At 54.6% G+C, this 18,482-nt stretch overlaps 5 protein-coding genes across 5 annotated transcripts; 4 read left to right on the top strand and 1 right to left on the bottom strand.

The window, feature by feature from the left end:
* Positions 1–1,239: 1,239 nt before the first annotated feature.
* J4E86_005341 (uncharacterized protein) lies at positions 1,240–7,505 on the top strand (the record flags this gene model as incomplete). The annotated part of the gene is made up of 2 exons (XM_051445875.1): positions 1,240–6,811; positions 6,859–7,505. 2 exons carry the CDS (start codon positions 1,240–1,242, stop codon positions 7,503–7,505), a joined length of 6,219 nt encoding a protein of 2,072 aa, XP_051302642.1.
* Positions 7,506–7,969: 464 nt separating this feature from the next.
* On the top strand, positions 7,970–11,855 carry J4E86_005340 (uncharacterized protein; the record flags this gene model as incomplete). The annotated part of the gene is made up of 2 exons (XM_051445874.1): positions 7,970–8,032; positions 8,082–11,855. The coding sequence occupies 2 exons, from the start codon at positions 7,970–7,972 to the stop codon at positions 11,853–11,855; spliced, it is 3,837 nt and encodes a 1,278-aa protein (XP_051302641.1).
* Positions 11,856–12,631: 776 nt separating this feature from the next.
* Positions 12,632–13,774, top strand: J4E86_005339 (uncharacterized protein; the record flags this gene model as incomplete). The annotated part of the gene is made up of 1 exon (XM_051445873.1): positions 12,632–13,774. One exon carries the CDS (start codon positions 12,632–12,634, stop codon positions 13,772–13,774), a length of 1,143 nt encoding a protein of 380 aa, XP_051302640.1.
* A 623-nt stretch (positions 13,775–14,397) lies between these two features.
* Positions 14,398–15,912, top strand: J4E86_005338 (uncharacterized protein; the record flags this gene model as incomplete). Its single annotated transcript, XM_051445872.1, has 2 exons — positions 14,398–15,470; positions 15,537–15,912. 2 exons carry the CDS (start codon positions 14,398–14,400, stop codon positions 15,910–15,912), a joined length of 1,449 nt encoding a protein of 482 aa, XP_051302639.1.
* A 91-nt stretch (positions 15,913–16,003) lies between these two features.
* On the bottom strand, positions 16,004–17,360 carry J4E86_005337 (uncharacterized protein; the record flags this gene model as incomplete). Its single annotated transcript, XM_051445871.1, has 5 exons — positions 16,004–16,259; positions 16,321–16,593; positions 16,643–16,923; positions 16,971–17,133; positions 17,185–17,360. The coding sequence occupies 5 exons, from the start codon at positions 17,358–17,360 to the stop codon at positions 16,004–16,006; spliced, it is 1,149 nt and encodes a 382-aa protein (XP_051302638.1).
* Between the last annotated feature and the right edge of the window lie 1,122 nt (positions 17,361–18,482).

Below are 18,482 nucleotides of genomic sequence, written 5' to 3'. Positions count from 1 at the left end.
GACAAGCTCTAATGTAGATCAGAGCGTCTAGAGCCCGACTTTAGTAAGAAGTTTTCCCAGGGCCCAGGTTCCGAAGCCTGTAGCCCCACTGATACTCCTTTACGACACACGTGTGAAGTGGGAGGGCATTCGCCGTACTCGGGCACCATACTGTGATCCACTTCCTCTGAGTGGACCATTAGCTCGGTGTTTCGATGGTCGTTCAACGGTGTTAAGGTCGGTCGGTTGCGTTCACGGTCGTGTGATGGACGCTGTGGCCGCAATGTACCCTAACGGCAAGTGCCTGGCTTAGTGCACCGCCATACAGCCAAATGATGGCACGCCACATCGCGCGCGTGTTTGCGGCGTGTGCAGCCCCATCGGAGGTGGCTCCACCGGCGCGGTTTCACCTCGTGGCTCTGTGCGCGGAGATCGCGTGCTGACGATTCTGGAAGGTTGGGAGACTGACGACTGCAGAACACAGATTCGCAGTTCGTGTCATGTAGGAGAAGTATCCAGCGAGCTCGGACCGTCGCCTGGTCTGAAATGAACGTTGGCCGGGTGTGGAGTTAAAAGCAAGACGCACGTGCTTTTGAAGGTTGTTGGCCCAAAATGAAGCCAAGACAGGCGGGAGATGTGCATCAAAGGTTATTCACCAATTAAACACCGGCTGTAGCGTCCCCTGCCTTTCCCTTCTGGCAACGTGGTTCGAAAACGGCGAGATTCCAAGATTGAGATGTCCTCTTACAGATGGACAAGGCGACGGAGTGTTGGGCCGATGCATGTGAGATGCGCGTATATTGGGCGCTATGACATGGAACGCGTCGAGTGATGATGATACCAACACTCGAGGCCAGGGCCATGCTGGTGATGATACGAAGCCTGTGCCCCGAGCGCCATGCATGCACGGCTGCTACCGAACGGTGCAGCGAAGGTTATCAACATTGCGCAGTCGAAACTTTTGTTTGCTGTACATAATTTCTTCTTGCACGCGACCGTCTGCCCTAGACTACTACAGCCACATTGTAATCGCCCTCGCCCTGCTTCAACGTCGGACGTGCCCCGCTTACCATAATAAGGTTTTGGACATATCCCCAGATTTCCTTCGGTAATCTCATCAGGGGCACCTTGAGCAGCGCGCCCTCCAACATCCGTATCTGAAACTCTCTGGAAGAGCTCCCCCGAAACACATCCTACCGTCGACTGCTCGTGATGCTCTGTCGCCGACTCCCCCCAATATAGCCCGACACGTCTGGTGCCATGCCGAGCTGGAGACCGCTCCCGCGCATCGCGTTCGCAATATGCATATACCCCTTCCAGCCCTCGTCGCCCGCCGACCTGCCGCTCGAGATCGGCGACGAGCTGTACATCATTGAGCAGGGCGGCCAGGATGCATCATGGTATCGAGGATATCTGGTTGCGCCGCCCTCGCTGCTGGCTGGCCTGACGAGCGTGAAGGGCCAGACACTCGAGGCACGCGTCTTCTCTGGCATATTCCCGCGATCGTGCGTCGAGGTGCGTGAAGTCCTGGGAGAGAGCAAAGACACGGCGAACCAGGACGCTGGACACGACTCGGGTCGTGGCAGCCACTACGCGCATCCGACCAACGGCATCGTCACGCCCACCGAAAGCACACGTGCGACCTCTCCCTCTGCCAAAGGCTCTGGCCCGAATGCGCGACGAGCCTCCAAGACGGACGCCGTTTCTGCGCTGCCCTCGTCCCTGGCCCGCCCACTCTCACGCCACAGGTCTGCCCGAAAGCGCGCGGGCAGCACCCACTCGCAGTGGACCTCGCGCGAAGAGCATCTGCAGCAACTGATGCTCCCGCTCTCGCCCATATCCGACCCGACCGCCCCACGACCGCCCGCGCCAGTACCGATGCTGAAGATTGGCGACGAGACACCCACCTCCGCCCAGGAGCCATTGGTTGACGAGATCGCCTCCTGCCTTCGCGAATGGCACTCCACAAAGGTGCACGAGCTGCTACTGGCACGCAAGTATGGCTCGTTGGACAAGATGTCACGGCTAGTGAACCGCCTGGACACGGCGCGCCGCCAGCTGTTGCACAAGGTTCTCACGGCCAAGGAGCTGGAAAAGGTACGCGAGGCGACCGTCTGGGATCTTGTGGCAGGCAACAAGATGCTCTGCGGAGACGTCATTGTACGGAGCCCCTCGCAGCGCGGCCGCATCCTGACGGGCGACGACTCGGCCATCGAAGTCACGAAGCTGCAGTCGATGATGAGCCTATTGGACAGCCGACCAACAGCCCATGTCGACGAGCACAACCTAAATCATTTGTTCGTCAGTCTGAAACATGTCACAGGAGACGTCGTCAATGGCGCGGCTCAAATCAGCATGTACCTGTGCCTGAAGACGCCGGGAGCAGCGCCACAACCACTCTCCGAGGCGTATTCATTCGACTTGACTGGACGAGATGGAGCAGCCGTGTCCCTGAGCAATGACAAACTTCGCGCACTGCTGGTGGATCTCAGTTTGACCGACATTGGTGAGGGCGCAGGATCCGGCACTACTCTGTATCTTGTCTTCAGGCTGATGACAAACGAGCCACTTCGCTCGCCGGCTGCAGCCGAGAAGGCAGGCACGGGCAAGGACACGCCGCCAGGCAAGGGCTCGGTGCAGCCTTCCCAGCAGGGCAGCATCAAGGGTGGAAGGCGCAGCGTCATGTTCGGCTCCAAGAGGAAGGAGTCAACAAACTCGCGACACACCGAATCACGAAACACAGATTCTTCGGATGAACGCCACCGCCCAAGCCTCGAGCAGTCCCGATCACAGACATCCGATGCGAGACCAGGCTCTTCCGCAACGGCAAGCACGCGAGCACGCGCTCTGTCAAGAGACCAGAAGACGCTGAAGAGATCCATCGCAGTCGGTGTGGTACCTGTAAATCAGATACTGCAAGCCCGGTCAGAGGCCGACCAGACCGTCAGGATGTACAGCACAGCAGTAGCTGGAGAAGACATCTTGGATAGTGATGGCGGCTGGGACAGCGTATTGCCAGAAATATACCCAAGCGCCACGGGCAAATACAAGCTGAACGCGCCTATCAGTCGACTTACCATACACATGAAAGCCTTCGTCCATGCAGACGCCGAGGGCCTCATCGCCAAGATTCCCACGATGCTGCACAACATTAGGCAGTGTCGCAAGATTGGTTTCTCGGGGGCTCCAACAAAGCCACGCAGCGACATCTACCTCACGCTCGTCGAGCCTTTCCTCCCAAAGAACGCCTTTCTGGCCCACCCAAAGACCGGCACTGTCCCGCTAATCCAAACCTCTCAGATGACCAACCTCCAGCTTACCATTGAGGTCCGCAAGAGCTCTGGGGAGCGCATTGAGGGTTGCATATACCCGTCAACTAACAGTGCAGGCCATACCGCATGGCGCACTACAGCAGCCCAGCGAGGCGAGGGGTGGAACGCGACAGTCCGGCTTGCTATCGACCCCCAGGATGTTCCCGGATCACACTTGGTTATGAGCATTGCCGATGCCCCCGGATTTCCATTCGCGCTTTGCTGGATGCCCCTCTGGAACCAGGATGCCTTCGCCCGCGATGGCGACCATGCTTTGACGCTGTACAGATACGATGAATACACCTCGGGCATGATCGCTGGAAAGGGAGCATACCTTGGCCTGCCTTGGAGTGCGAAGAAGAAGGATGACCATGTCATGGGTCCAATGGCATCTGTCCACGTCAAGACGTTCCTTTGCAGTACCCGATACTCCCAAGACCCGACCATACTCGGTCTCATCAAATGGCAGGAACAACCGCCAGGAGAGCTTGTAGGATTGTTGCGCCGTTTTAACTTCGTTCCGGAGATTGAGATCGTCAAGCTGTTGAGCGAAGTGTTTGACGCCCTGTTCGCTATACAAAGCCATTATGCCGGAAGCGATGAGTACGAGGATCTCGTCTTCAATGCTGTTGTCATTGTACTGGGTATAGTGCACGACAGACGCTTCAACCTTGAGCCATTGGTGGATCAGTATGCGCGGACCAAGTCATTCCATTCTCTCGTTACTTCATGTCTCATGCAAAGTCTGGGCCGTCTACTCGCCAAGCCTACAGACTCTGAAAGCTCACGACGGCTGCGCGCAACTTTCAAAGTCGGCAACCTCATAATGAAGTTTCTGGTCAATGCGCGAGAAAAGCAGAAGGTTAAGGAAGAGAGTATTGGCATCAAAGACCGGACTCAGTTCAGTAAGGAGATGAGGGTACTGTTCACCTCGTTAGAGGCTCTCATGGGGAACCCATCGCCCGTCCTCATCGGTACCAAGACTCTCCTTGTACAAAACTTGCATTCCTGGCTTCCGGAGCTCGAGGGATGCATGCCAGCTACTGAGGTCTTCAAGCTGACGGCTGGCTTCCTGGATTCTTGCTCAAATGTGCAGGGAAAGCTCATTCTGTACAAGCTTCTCCTGATCCACCATCTCTCCGGTCTCCAGATATTCAAATCTCCAGAAGTACGTCGCATGCTTCTGACAAGCACTGTCCAGTGGTTAGCGCCGTACTGGGGTCGAGTGGAGACCGTCACCGATCAATGGAAGGACCAAGTTCGTCTTTGCTGTTCTGTCGTTGCGTCGCAAGTCGAAGAGCTAGGAAAGGAAGCGTGCGAATATATGCCAAAGCTTGTGGACTCATACCGCGCCATTCAGGCAACCCCCCGGCCAGCCAAGAAGACACTCTCGCTACTCTTCCCAACAAGCTATCCATTCCAGTCGCGGGCTGCGACTGCTGAAACTCCATTCGATGAAGCACTGGCGGAGATATCAGCAGTACTTGCGGCGATGTCTAGCCTTCCTACGCTCCTGCACCCGGAACTACCCAAGGAGGAAACAGCAGAATTTCTGTTCTCGGTACTGCAAGTCTACATCTCTATTCTGGATTGCGAAGCCTACCCTAGCTCGTGGTTCAGTGTGCACATCTATCACCATAAGGCTACCATGCGCGCATTGGAGAAATTGTTCAACATCCTGCACGACTCTTTCCTTCCTCTTCCCGACGAGGCAGACAGCTTCAACACAGAGCTGTGGCGAGCGTTCTTTGATGCGTTACTGAAACTTGTCGGTAGCGACGCTCTTGCATTGGAGACCTTCCCGGAGCAGAAGCGACGCGCCGTGTGGAAAATCGCTGGCGATGTCCGCGAACATGGTGCGGATCTGCTACAACGCAGTTGGGAAGCGATTGGTTGGGAGGCTAGTGCAGAGGACAAGGGCCAGTACGGGCTGGAGAAGATGGGCGGCTTCCAAGTGCAATATGTGCCAGGCCTCGTCGCACCCATTGTTGAACTCTGCCTCAGCGTGCATGAGGGTCTCCGCAGTGTAGCCATCGAGGTTCTACAAACGATGATCATCAGCGAATGGACGCTGAGCGAAGACCTCGCTCTCATACAAGCGGAGATGATCGACTGCCTAGACAACCTCTTCAAGACCAAACATCTAACTGAGGCGGTTCTGCAAAAGCACTTTATCCAGGAGCTAGTGGAACTATTCGAGCCTCTTGCCCAGGATCCGGAAGAACCGTTACTCGCCGCTTTGAAGGACCTTATCTCGACCATCGATGAACTCCTGGACCTCCTGGTTGCTGTGCATAGCACGGATGCGGCTGGCGAAGTCTTCCATATTATGGACACTCTTCATCTTATGGAGTTCCTGAAAGACATGCAAAAGGAAGACATCTACATCCGCTATGTGCATCAATTAGTGCAACTGCAAGTGGATGCAGGAAACTACACCGAGGCAGGCCTTGCGCTCAGACTGCATGCCGAGCTTTACGAATGGGATCCGAACTCGACCACGGATCCGCTCACCGACCCCAGCATGCCGCCACAGCCTGCGTTCGAGCGGAAAGAACAGCTCTACTTCCAGATGATCGATCACTACGAGACTGGACAGTCTTGGAACAATGCGTTGGCCGCCTACACGGAGCTTGCGGCGCAATACGAGCACAATGTATTCGACTTTGCCAAGTTGGCCAGGACTCAGCATGCTATGGCGAAGATCCACGAGAACATTGCAAAGGGCGAGCGCTCCAACCCGCGTTACTTCCGCGTGGTATACAAGGGCTTGGGCTTCCCACCAGGGCTTCGGGACAAGCAATTCATCTTTGAAGGTTCCGCTAACGACCGGTTGGCATCTTTCACGGACCGAATGCAACAACAACACCCTTCGGCACAAATCGTGAACCCCGGTGACGGGCAAGACTTGGAGGGGCAGTACCTGCAGATCTACCCTGTAAGCCCACAGAAGGACCTGACTCATCCGATCTATCAACGAGCCAAGGTCTCCCAGTCAGTCAAGGATTACTACCTGCTGTCTCGCCCATCGCACTTCACATCAGCCTCTCGCCGGTCACCATCCACTGTCAACGCCAGGGACGCCGGCGCGGAGAAGACTCTTTACACGACAGCGGAGAACTTCCCTACAATCCTGCGGAGGAGCGAGATTGTAGCGGTTGGTACAGTAATGCTCACACCCCTACAAATGGCCATTGAGCGAACATCACGCAAGACTGGGGAGCTGCTTGCTATTGAGAAACGAATTACCGATGGTGACGACACAACGTTCAACACACTGACGCAAGAACTCATGTACGCCGTGGACACGAACTCGAAAGATTGCGTTGCAAACTACCATGACTTGCTTCCACCCTCGGATGCACAAGATGATGAGGAAGACGATGATGAGAAGCAACAGCCGAACCCGCTTGAGAACGGACTGCGGGTTGCACTGATTGACTACGCTCTGGTTATCCGTCGCTGCCTGTCGTTGTACGTGAGGCCTGCTCAGCAAGCCACGAAGTCAGACCTCACGCAGCGTATGTACTGTCTTCACTACACTTTGATTGGTAACTGACAATGTTAGGCTTCGAATCGGCCTTCTTCCGCGAACTATCCACGCTTCTGCCACCGAACATGGCCCCGACGTTACGTTCTCCAACCGGGTCATGGCTTGCAGCGGCCACCTCGCGCTCTCAAGTTGCCAGCCCCACGCCCGATCAGAGTCAAGTCAACGGTGACAGGGGTGCCTCACCGGTACTCAACGGTCGGGCTTCACGACAAGACAAGAAGCGACTGAGTCTAGCCTTCTTGACAAAGGAGTTCCTCATGGGTGAACCCGAGAAGGAGAAGGAGAAAGAGAAGGAAGCAAAGGCTGACAAGCCATCGGTGGATGATGACACTTCGACGACAGTGTCATCACGAAGTCGCAGCAAGGAGACGCATACCAGGAATCGTCTGAGCTTAAGCTTCCTCAACCACACGCCAAGCTCGCCACAACCAGAGGCGTTACCGAGCTTTCCTAGCCAGTCTACGCCAAACCGAAGCGAAGGCAGTCTCCAGCGACAGCCTAGCCTAAAGCGGCCAGAGACGATTAAGAGTCAGAAGAGCGACAAGTCGCTGTCGTCACGGACCGACAGCGTAAAGAAGAGGCTCAGCTTCATGAACATCTCGAAGAAGAGCAGCAAGAGCAGTGTGCGGGGACGCGTGGATGATACCCTGGTGGAGGAGTAGAGGTTTATTTTCTTTGTTTAATCACTTTTGCACATGACGTTTGTCTTGTATTCGCGGCAGCCTTCGCGTTGTCTAATGCTTTGGATTCAATAGAGTTGGGACTATAGCGGGCCGACCGGCGACTTGAAGGGTTCGATGGGCACATTCGTATGGGATACCTGCGAGGCACGCATATTTTGTACAAGGAGGGGCGATGTTTTTGTTATACCCTAGTTGTCTTCGTGTGCGGATTAGCGCATGATACCTTGCGAAAAGCCAGCGATTGCAATATACACTTGAATCGACACGCTGTCTCTGACGTGGGTGCTGGGTGCAGTGAGTGAAAGCGGTGGAGCCGGTGGGGGTTGGGGCCGTGCGGGCTATCGATAGCGTGCGGCAAGATCCCTGTCATGTCAAAAAGTTTCGAGGCCGAAAATGTGAAATGTCGCAGCGCAGCGCAATCAACTATCACAACCACGCCCGTCATGTCGCTCGAGGAGAGACTGACCAAGATCCGGGACAGCCCGAAGCTGCAGGGCCAGCAGCACGTATGTCGTCATTTCCCTTTCCTGCGCCGCTGTAGCCTAACCATTCCAGACGCATGTGCTGCTCTCGGCCATTGAAGACACGCTCCGCCAGCAGAAGTCAGAGTTCACCCCGACGGCCTACTTTGCCGCCCTGCTGTCGCTGCTGGGCCGCCAGATCACCGATCAGGGCATCGCCAACAAGGACACGGCGACGGCCACCATCTACCTCCTCGACCTCGTCACCCCCAACGTCCCCGCACCGCTGCTGCGAAGCAAGTTCACCGACATCCTCACCAACCTCGCCCCCGCCCTCACAGCCCAGGACGCCGATGCGCCGCTGATCCGGTCTTCGATAGGATGTCTAGAGTCGCTGCTGGTCGTGCAGGATGCGCGCGCCTGGGAGCTGCCACAGACAACCATCAGCCCGCGCAGAGCGGTCGCGGGTCTGCTGCAGATCTCCGTCGACCACAGGCCGAAAGTGCGGAAGAGGGCGCAGGAGGCTCTGAAGAAGGTGCTGGCGAACCCGCCGCCGAGCCCTGCGCTGGACCACCCGGCAGCCGACATGTGCGCTGAGACAGCCCAGAAGATGCTCAAGGACATCGCAGCAGAGGCGGCAGTCAAGGCGCGGAAACACAAGGGAAAGAAAGACGTGGACAACAAGGACCCCGATCTGATCCACGCGCTACAGCTCATCAAGACGATTGCGACGTCGTCTGGTGGCTGGCCGAGCAGCAAGATCGACGTGCTGTGCGAGCTATTGCTGAACATCTCCAAGTCGACCAACGAGTTTTTGACCATGGCCGCTTTCGAGATTTTCGAGGTCATCTTCGCCGGCATGGCCGACGAACTGGCTTCTGCTAAGCTTCCCAGATTACTTGAGGTCATCTCAGAACTACAGCCCTCCAAGAACGACTCACAGCTACTTCCCCCGTGGATAGCAGTCATCTCGCGCGGATACGAAGTCTCGGCGCAAATTGAACCAGAGGAAACATTCATGAAGCTACCAGACCTATTCATCATGATCGCCGAGTTCCTCACGTCCTCGTCGCACAACATCCGCATTTCCGCCTCCGAGTGCCTCATCTCCTTCCTCGTAAACCTCGTACCCGACAGCGTCGTCCTCGAGCCTTCCGTATACGATGAGAAGACACTTGAGAAGGTGGCCAAGATTGCGCAAGATCTGTTGAGCGTCAAATACCAGGCAGCGTGGATGGAGGTCTTCAGCGTGCTATCTGCCATGTTTGAGACTCTCAGATGGCGCTCAGATCCTATTCTGAAGCCTGTGTTGAAAGTGATTGGAGATTTGAGGGGCAACGACAGCTTTGCAGGCAAGAAGGAGGCGGATTCGGTCATCTCAAGAGCCATTAGCGCAATGGGTCCTGATGTTGTATTGGACATTCTTCCTTTGAACCTACCGCGCCCACCCCCAGGACAAACCGGAAGAGTTTGGATGCTGCCGCTTCTCCGAGATTCAGTTCACAACACCAAGCTGGCGCATTTCAGGACCGAGATGGTGCCGTTAAGTGAGGAGTTGTACCAGAAGGTCATTGATCACGGCGAGAAAGAGAAGACAATGGAGATCAAAGTGTTCGAGACAGTGGTACAGCAGATTTGGTCGATTCTTCCTGGATACTGCGACCTGCCTTTGGACCTGGTTGAGGCTTTCGACCAGAGCTTCTGTGAAATGCTAGCAAACTTGCTCTATGGTCAGGCTGATCTACGAACGGACGTCTGCCGGGCTCTCCAGAACTTGGTCGATAGCAACAAGGCGATCGTGGAGTTGGAGTCTGACGATGATCTGCTCGCGCAAGCCCGGATATCCAAGGCCGACGCAAAGAAGAACCTTGAGCATCTAGCCGGTTTCGCTAGCAACATGCTCGCAGTCTTGTTCAACGTCTACAGCCAGACTCTGCCACAGTATCGCGGCACTATCCTCCGGACCATCAACGCTTATCTGAGCATCATACCCGAGCGCGAGCTCATGGAGACCTTCGAACGAGTGGCGTCTAACCTTGAGGCCTCTTTGCCTGAGCCGGGCTCGCAAACTCAAGCTGCTAAGCAGAAGCAAGAAACGGGCCCAAACAAGATGCCGCCAATGAGCCACACCTTGATGGATCTTATCATCACGATCGCGCTGTACCTCCCACGCGATAGTTACCGCTCACTCTTCCGCATGGCCGAAATCATGATCAACAGAGAGAACGAGCCCCAGCTGCAGAAGAAGGCGTACAAGCTCATTCCTCGTCTTGCAGAATCTGAGGAGGGCAAGGCAGCTTTGAAAGAGCGCAACGGTGAACTGCAACAGTTGTTGCTAGGAAGCGCAGAGAAGGCCTCTGCTCCTGCGCGACGCGACAGACTCAACGCGCTGTACCAAGTCATCGAATCTCTCCCTCAGAGCGATCTGCATTTCATCCCCGCCATTCTCTCCGAGGTAGTCATCTCTGCCAAAGAGACAAACGAGAAGGCGCGAGAGGCAGCCTACAATCTGCTTGTCGCTATGGGTGAGAAGATGGCCGAAGGAGGTCAGGTTGTGCAAGCCAAGGTACCCAACATGCCCGCCGATGCGCCAACTGTTGAGGCCTCGCTTGAAGAGTACTTCACCATGGTGTCGGCCGGTCTAGCTGCTACTACACCGCACATGATCTCTGCGTCTATCACCGCCGTCACTCGCATCCTCTACCAGTTCCACGCTCAGATCTCTAAGGAGTCCATTACACACCTCTGCGACCTCATGGACATCTTCCTCCAGAACCCTAACCGCGAGATCGTGCGCAGTGTTCTCGGCTTCGTCAAGGTCGAGGTTATCACGCTACCAGAATCGCTTGTACGACCGCGTCTCAACACCTTACTAAAGAGCCTTATGGTCTGGAGTCACGAACACAAGGCGCACTTCAAAGCCAAGGTCAAGCATATCGTCGAAAGAATGGTCCGAAAGTTTGGCGTAGAAGAAGTCGAACGCGCCACACCTGTCGAAGACCGCAAACTCATCACCAACATCCGCAAGACGCGCGAACAGCGCAAGAAGAAGAAGCAACAAGCTACAGAGGATGGTGAAGAGGTCACCGAAAAGCGCAAGGGCAAGTTTGAGAGCGAGTACGACCAGGCTGTTTACGGCAGTGAAAGCGAAGAGAGCGACGGCGACTCTGAGGACGAATTCGTCAAGAGCCAGAGCAAGCAACAGCGGGGAGGCGCAAAGGGCGGCAACACATACATCATCGAAGACGAGGATGAGCCGCTTGATCTCCTCTCTAAGAACGCTCTTGGTAACATCTCCTCGACAAAACCCCTGCGCCAACGCAAACAGCCACAGAAGATGAACGCCCGCACAAACGAGGACGGCAAGCTCATCATCGGCGACGAGGACGAGGAAGCCCCAGCAAAGGGCAAGAAGTCCAAGAAGCACGAAGTACCCGACGAAGACGTCCTCATGGACATCGACGACCAGAACACATCTCTGGAAGCCGGCATCAACGCCTACGTAGACGCCATCCGCGGCCGCGACACCGCCCAGCAAGGTCAGAAAGGCCGTCTCAAGTTCAGCAACAAGCGCACACACGAAGACGACGAAATGGACATGGACGACGATGGCGGTGAAGCAGACTGGCAAGAAGTGCGAAAGGCGAAATCCGGTTCTGGAATGGGTAGGGGTGGTGTGAAGAGCGGCGGCGCAGGCCAAAAGAGCCAGCGGCGTGGTCTAGGACAGGAACGCACAAGGAGCGGTAATGTGAGCGGTGGAGAAGGCAGGAGAGGCAAAGGCAGAGTCGAGAAGATGAGGAGTCCACGTGGTAGGGGCGGTGCTCGTGGTGGTGGTGGGTTTAGAGGGAGGGGGAATGGGCCGAAGTAGGTGGGATGAGAAGATGCATTTACGGTAGTAGTATGGTAAAAAGGGAGAGGCGTTGAGGTGTCGTCACGTTGTTTTATGTAGTCTTGATATCCGAATGAATGTAGATATCCATTTTGCTGCTTCACGAACTCTAGGAAACAGCATGAACGTGTCCGACACATCTTGCGGACGCACACAGACTCGGTCATCGGTGACATCGGAGTGCGAAATGATCGTCTTACCGACGAACATGGAGCAGATCAACTCAAAACTGAAAACAAAATCATGTGTCACCAAGTAAAACATCGTACACCGTTGCGCGTGGAGTCGGCGGATCTTATTGTGTTGCCGAGTTGCGGTAAATCTTCCCCACATACCGAGCCGCAAGGCGCTACAGCGGGGTCAGCCTTGCAATTGTGATGATGACTAACTACGTGCGCTTCTGTCTGCATAGAGGCATTGTTACCTGTTTCGGTGATCGTGGAGCGCTTACTGTGGAGAAGAAGGTTCATTACTTTGCTGTGATAGGCGATATTGGAAAGTATCGCGGGATCTGGGAATCTTTCGGCAGATGTTGATGCAGAGAATGCACGTATAGTCGATCATGCGATGATATGGCTATGCTCGAATGGGGTATCAAGATGGCTATGTAGGGATAGAGATCTACATCTGGGTAAATGTTTACCTGGTGGTTGTATAAAGGTCGAAATGCAATCCCATACTAGGTTTCTCACCTCGAAGTACCTGCACTCCAATCTTTCCGCGTTCTCACAGAAGAGGCCTATTTGCTATCCAACATGGCGACGACAACCGCCCCAACCCTCTCCCGCAACGACTCCATCATGCCACCTCCCTCTCCTCCCCTCAAACCAGCAACCCAACGAACCAAACTCCCCCGCGTCAACCTCCCTGCCGGAGCACCAACACCCTACCTCCTCCCCTCCCACACAGGCGAACACCTCACCATCCCGGGCACAAAAGCCGTCTTCCGCATCCTCTGCTCCGCCGCCGAAACGAACAACGCCATGAGCGTCTTCGGCCAAGACGGCGTCCTGTCCGACCCCCCAGGCTTCCACTACCACAACCGCGCCCACGACGTCTTCATGTGCACAAAAGGACGATTGAAGATCTGGGCTGGGGATAAGTGCCGAATACTCTACCCGGGAGACTTTGCTTACGTGCCACCTGGTGTGGTGCACCAGCCGCAATTACTGGACCAAGGACCTAATGAATCGATGGGTCTTGTCACGCCGGGGGATTGGGTTGATTTCTTCCGGTTCGTGGGAGAGGATTATGGCGGTGTGCTGTGTGATGAGTTTGACGATAGGAATACAGGCGCTGTTTTTGGACCTAAGATACGCGAGATCAAAGAACGGTTCGATGTGGTTTTCCAACCGCAGTTTCAAGGTGCGGAGGTAGCGGATTTCGAACAGGGGGAGTGTGTATTACCAGAGGGGCAGGAAGCGTATTTCCTCAAAGCGAACACTGGACCGTGTTTCCTACTCGAGGGCGTGTTATCCAGGCCTTTTATCACCATGCAACAGAGCAAAGGGCCGTCAGGCAACTTTGCCATCACGAGTATCGAGTCAGGGAGCGAGTTGAAGAATTCGGTGTTGAGTAAGGGTTTTGTGGTTGAAAAGATACATCAGGTATATTATGTACTCGATGGGGCGCTTTCGCTCACGGTGGACGGCGAGGCAGGGCATTTGGTTCGGGCGGGTGAGACGGCATTTATACCAGCGGGGACAGAGGTGGCGGTGGAGTTTGTGGATCGCTATGTCAGGTTCTGGTCGTATGCTAGTGGGGATGGGCTGGAGACGTTGATTGCAGAGGCTGGAGGCGCTTTCGAGGGGAAGGTGGTTCCGGATCAGACGAGGAGTGTGGATGTGGAGAAGGTGCGGGAAGTCGCGAAGAAGCTGAGTATGAAGATTAGTATATAGCTTTTATCACAGTTTTTGCCTTATGTTTAACCCAGAAGTCTACATTTCCTAAACCTGTCGTCGAGCTTCGTCTTCATGATCATTGTAGACTGCAGGGCACCTGCGCAGTCGTTTGTGTACGCGGTGGGAGCGACGCGGAAGGCGCGACGGGAACTTGGAGAGCGATGGGCGTGCCGAGGCCCACCACGCGCCCTGCGTCATTGATCGTACGTGACGCGCCCGCGTTCTTCTCAACTGGAAGGAACCAAGCGTTGCGCACCACAGCCGAGCCAATACCCTACGAAAAGCAACTGCAAGTATGCCGACGCATATACTCAAGAGATATGGAGTGTTGGGGCAAGGACTGCGACCCACTCTTGGGCAGGAACGAGCGTTTGAGAGTCTCACCGCCCGAGCCGTGTTGTCATCGAGCGTCAACGAAGATGACTTTCTCTGATCATCCTCGCTCTTTCGCATAACACACATCAACATTCTTCTCCCGGGCCACGATGCCTTCGCGGTCGCAATGGGTTGCCTTGACAGCAATCATCGTGGCCGTAGTATCGATTGCGCAGAGTATATACCCAAATTCGGTTCTCTCTGCGCTCGGCCTAACCACATGCCCTTCATCATGCCGATCAAACATGGAAGTATCTCGATCCAAATATCTTGGCGATGGCTGCGCCGATAAGCCTCACAGTTCGAGCTGGGATAGTTGGTTTCATCCTCAGCGAAGCGATGGCGTGGAGACCGACCACGGCCTCGGTGCAGGAGCTGTGACAAAAGCTTGGAATATCTTGTACCATCTCGGCGGAAACGGGCCATGGGTGGAAAAGATCATCGATGTCCTTGACGGCGGTGTTGCTCCGCCGGAGGGATGCGAGGTGGTGCAAGTTCACATGATGTCTAGGCATGCTGAGCGCTATCCTACGAAGAAAGCGGGTAGGAAACAGAAAGCAGTCGTTCAGCGCATGAAAGACAGTAACAAGACTTTTGAGGGCAATTTGGCGTTCTTCAATGATTGGGAGCTCTTCTGGTCTTCAGACGATACCCAGCTGGAGCAATTGACAACTACTGGGCCTTTCGCGGGTATACTTTCCTCTTTCACCACCGGCATTCGTCTGCGTACACGTTACCAGCATCTTCTGGAACAAGCTGATTTCACTCCTTCCAATAAGCCCACTACATTCTGGGCCAGCGACTCAAATCGCGTCATCGAGACAGCTAAGCACTTCGCCGCAGGCTTCTTCGGCATCGACTATACCACTAGCAATATAGCTACTCTTCAGGTCATATCTGAACATTCTTCGATTGGTGCAGATACGTTGACGCCTGGACGAACATGTCTGGCCAACAAGAAAGACAAACCAGAAGGCCAACAGAAGGGCTATCGTCTGATGCACGAGTACCGGGCCACATATATGCCTGCCATCCGCCAACGACTACTCAACCAGACAGGCATGAGCTTTGACGACCACGAAATCTACGCTATGCAGGAGATGTGTGGTTTCGAGACGACAGTACGCGGTCGCAGCGACTGGTGTGATGTCTTCACGCGAGACGAGTTCCTCGGCTTTGAATATGCGCGCGACATACTGCATTATTATCGCGCAGGTCCAGGTCAAAGGTATGCCACCAGTATGGGGTGGCTGTGGTTGAATGCTACAACGAACCTGCTACTTGAGGGCCCAAGCGCTGGCCCATTCTTTTTCAGCTTGTGAGTTTTTCATCGAACTATGGAGGCTACAAACCGTTGGGGCGAGCAACACTGACTCAACACAAGTGTCCATGATGGCGATATAGCGCCGCTCATGACTGCGCTCGATGTCATCAATGACCGTGAACACCTTCCCATCACTCACATCGCCCATGATCGGAAATGGCGGAAGTCTCAGGTGTCGCCGATGGGCGGCCGTATCATCTTCGAGCTGCTATCCTGCAAGACTAAACGCGAATCATCACCTGAGAAGTTCGTCAGACTCAATATAAACGACGGCATTACCGCTATACCGGGCTGCGATAGTGGCCCTGGGAAGAGTTGTCCACTGGCAGATTTTGCCAAGAGAACAAAAAAGAAGGGAGAGGAAGCTGGGAACTTCAACGAGTTGTGTGGGCTGGACGATGATGCTGCGGAATGCATCACTTTCTTGCATCAATGACAGGCAGGATGTAGTGCGATGTAGCATCCATGGTGCCATACAAGCACTTCGAGCCTATGAACTTGCTCTTCAATACTATTGACCATCTGAACTAAGCATACACGTAGCAAAAGGGTCCTGCAATCGTGCTCATAGCGTCTTTGATGGTGATGTTCGGTGGACCGACATACCCCACGCTGAGCACGTCATCAAGAGTCGCATTGCGGCTCGGTGGGTTGTTCAAGAAAGTCATAGTACCCGCGATGCTATTCTGCCGGCTTTTCAAATCGAGGTTCTGCCATGTCCACCAAACGCGATCGATCATGCCGTGGTGGAAGTAGAAGGCTGGGTCTGCTGGCGAGTTGAACCTGCGGTTTAGTCAGTACTTGTCTTGTGTTATCGATAGTGCCCAGGCGGGGTGAAGCATACATATCCATTCCAGAATCACCCCCGATCGTGTAATGCCCTCCATTATGAACGCCCATAACCCCTTGAGTGAAGTTCTGCATCTTGTTCTGGAAGCTGAGGATATCGGGGTAGTTCTTGATCAGGTCTACGACCATCTCATCTCGTGTCTCGTTCGACGCTTGTGTGCTGATATCGCGACTTAGGCAGCGAGGATTGTAGCCAAGGCCATCGGCTTGCGGGTTCGGTGGGGCGTCTTTGACTGTCGTTTGGATAGGGCCTAAGTTGATCTTCCAGCTGTTCCAATTAGCCAATTGTCGATCTAGTTCAGGTTTGATCAACGTACTCTTTGAATGGCCCAGACTTGATGCAGCCCCCGCCATTTGCTGAATGGAAAGTAACCATGCAGCGCGCTTCGTTTGGGATGCACCATGATCCTCGTCCAGCCACATATTCGCCGTCACCGGAGATACTGGTCTTGCTGCCGTCAAAGAGAGGTGATGAGAGCGGGTCTGCTGCCCACTTGGACCAGTTGTTGTACGGGAGATAGCCTTTATAGCCACACTCGTTGCGAAGAGCTTGTTCGTAAACCCAGATATAGTAGCGATGCCAGCTGAGAAAATTTCCCTGGGATTCATCAGTCAAACCCCTGTTGCGATAGTTTCCGGACGTACCGTTCCATGGATGTTCATTGTCTGCAGAATGTGCGTGACAATGAAGTCGTCGAATCTACTCTTTGCGCCTGATGCTATCGCGGCTGGGGTCTTTGCTGGTTTCTTGCCCAGACACTTGACTGCATCGATATAGTTGAGCTTTTGGTGCTCTGACAACGTCGACCTGGCATTGGATCAGCTCAATCGGTGCAAATTACCCGTACGCTGTGCTTACCATTCTTGTCGAACGGCAACGTTCTTTAGTGTACACTTTCCTGGGTTGGGGTACCCGTTCTGAGCAACATTGATGGAAAGCTTTGCGAGTGCTTGAGCAGCCAAGACATCATTGCCGATGATAGTGGCGCTGATGCTGCCGAAAAGAGCGGTTACTGTTAGGGTTGAAACTTTCATGAGGACGGAGGTGAATGACAAGATCTGCGGATGTCTTTTCTGGCAGATGTGATGTCGAAGAAGGTAAACAAATATACAAACACTCAACACGCCGACTTTATATTCGAAGCGAGTCAGAAGTGCGATTCTCCGCTATCTGTATCTTAACTTCGTACGTGCATGTCCCAAGCGGAGAATTAACGCCATGCAGATTCGCGCATTGGCTGCTACCATCTTGGACCTTCCAGAAGCCCAGCAGCGCTCGCCTCCTTAGATCCGTTTGGTTTCTACATATGGCAGTAGTGTTCCGTGCATGGGATATGACGGCTCGGAAGAATCCCGCCGTCTTTCAGTGCAGGCCTTAGGCCTCGGTGGCGCAACTCCCTTGCGTAAAGCAGGCACGGTAGCGTTCGCGGCTGAAATTAGATAGGTGGGACGCCCCGTGGCATAGTTCCCGCGGACCGGGCCATGTCAAATCGTCGTGTATGAAGGGTCATAGTCGCGCTACATCAAAGCGTGATATGGTCGAAACAAAGAAGACTATTTCCTTCTCATCAGTATTGCTACTCGTTGAGCTACGGATCAGATGGCAGGTCGGCAGCAATCTCCGAGCCGCATAGATTTTTCATGGGCACTGTCGAAGGCCTGATCCAAGGTCGTTGCTGTGCCGCAAGCACGCATACGAGAATCCTGCAGCAAGTGGCTTTATCCGCAAGGGGTGCGCCCAGCCGGAGCTCTACCGCGATCCGCCCGGAATACTTGGCACATGCGAACAATCGTTTTGGTAGCTGGAACACGTCGGTCATCGACAAAGGCGCCATCTGAACAGTCGGTGGCCATCGTGATGCGCGCGGAAAGTGTTTGTGGTTACGGCATTGCTTGTTCGTACTTGGAGTAGATAAATCGAGACCTCGAGGTGGGGTGACAGCTTCATTGGGGTAGCGGCTTGGCGATATGATGCGCTCTCGCTATCCCGCCTAGTGCTTGGGTGGCATCCTTCGTTCGTCCCGCCTCTTGCTGCGCACACCCACTCGCCCTCAAAAGTCGAGACCAGATACGATACCTAGGTACTTCGAGACGGGTCGCTTAGACATGAGTCCTCGAATGGCAAGGTCGCCGTTCCTTTAGAGGGCCGTGATTCGC

The sequence above is a fragment of the Alternaria arbusti genome (assembly GCF_024043155.1).
Source record: "Alternaria arbusti strain BMP 1465 chromosome Unknown scaffold_6, whole genome shotgun sequence".
Classification (NCBI taxonomy): domain Eukaryota; kingdom Fungi; phylum Ascomycota; class Dothideomycetes; order Pleosporales; family Pleosporaceae; genus Alternaria; species Alternaria arbusti.
The sequence above is the reverse complement of the archived record's forward strand: the minus strand, read 5'-3'. Positions and strand labels throughout refer to the sequence as shown.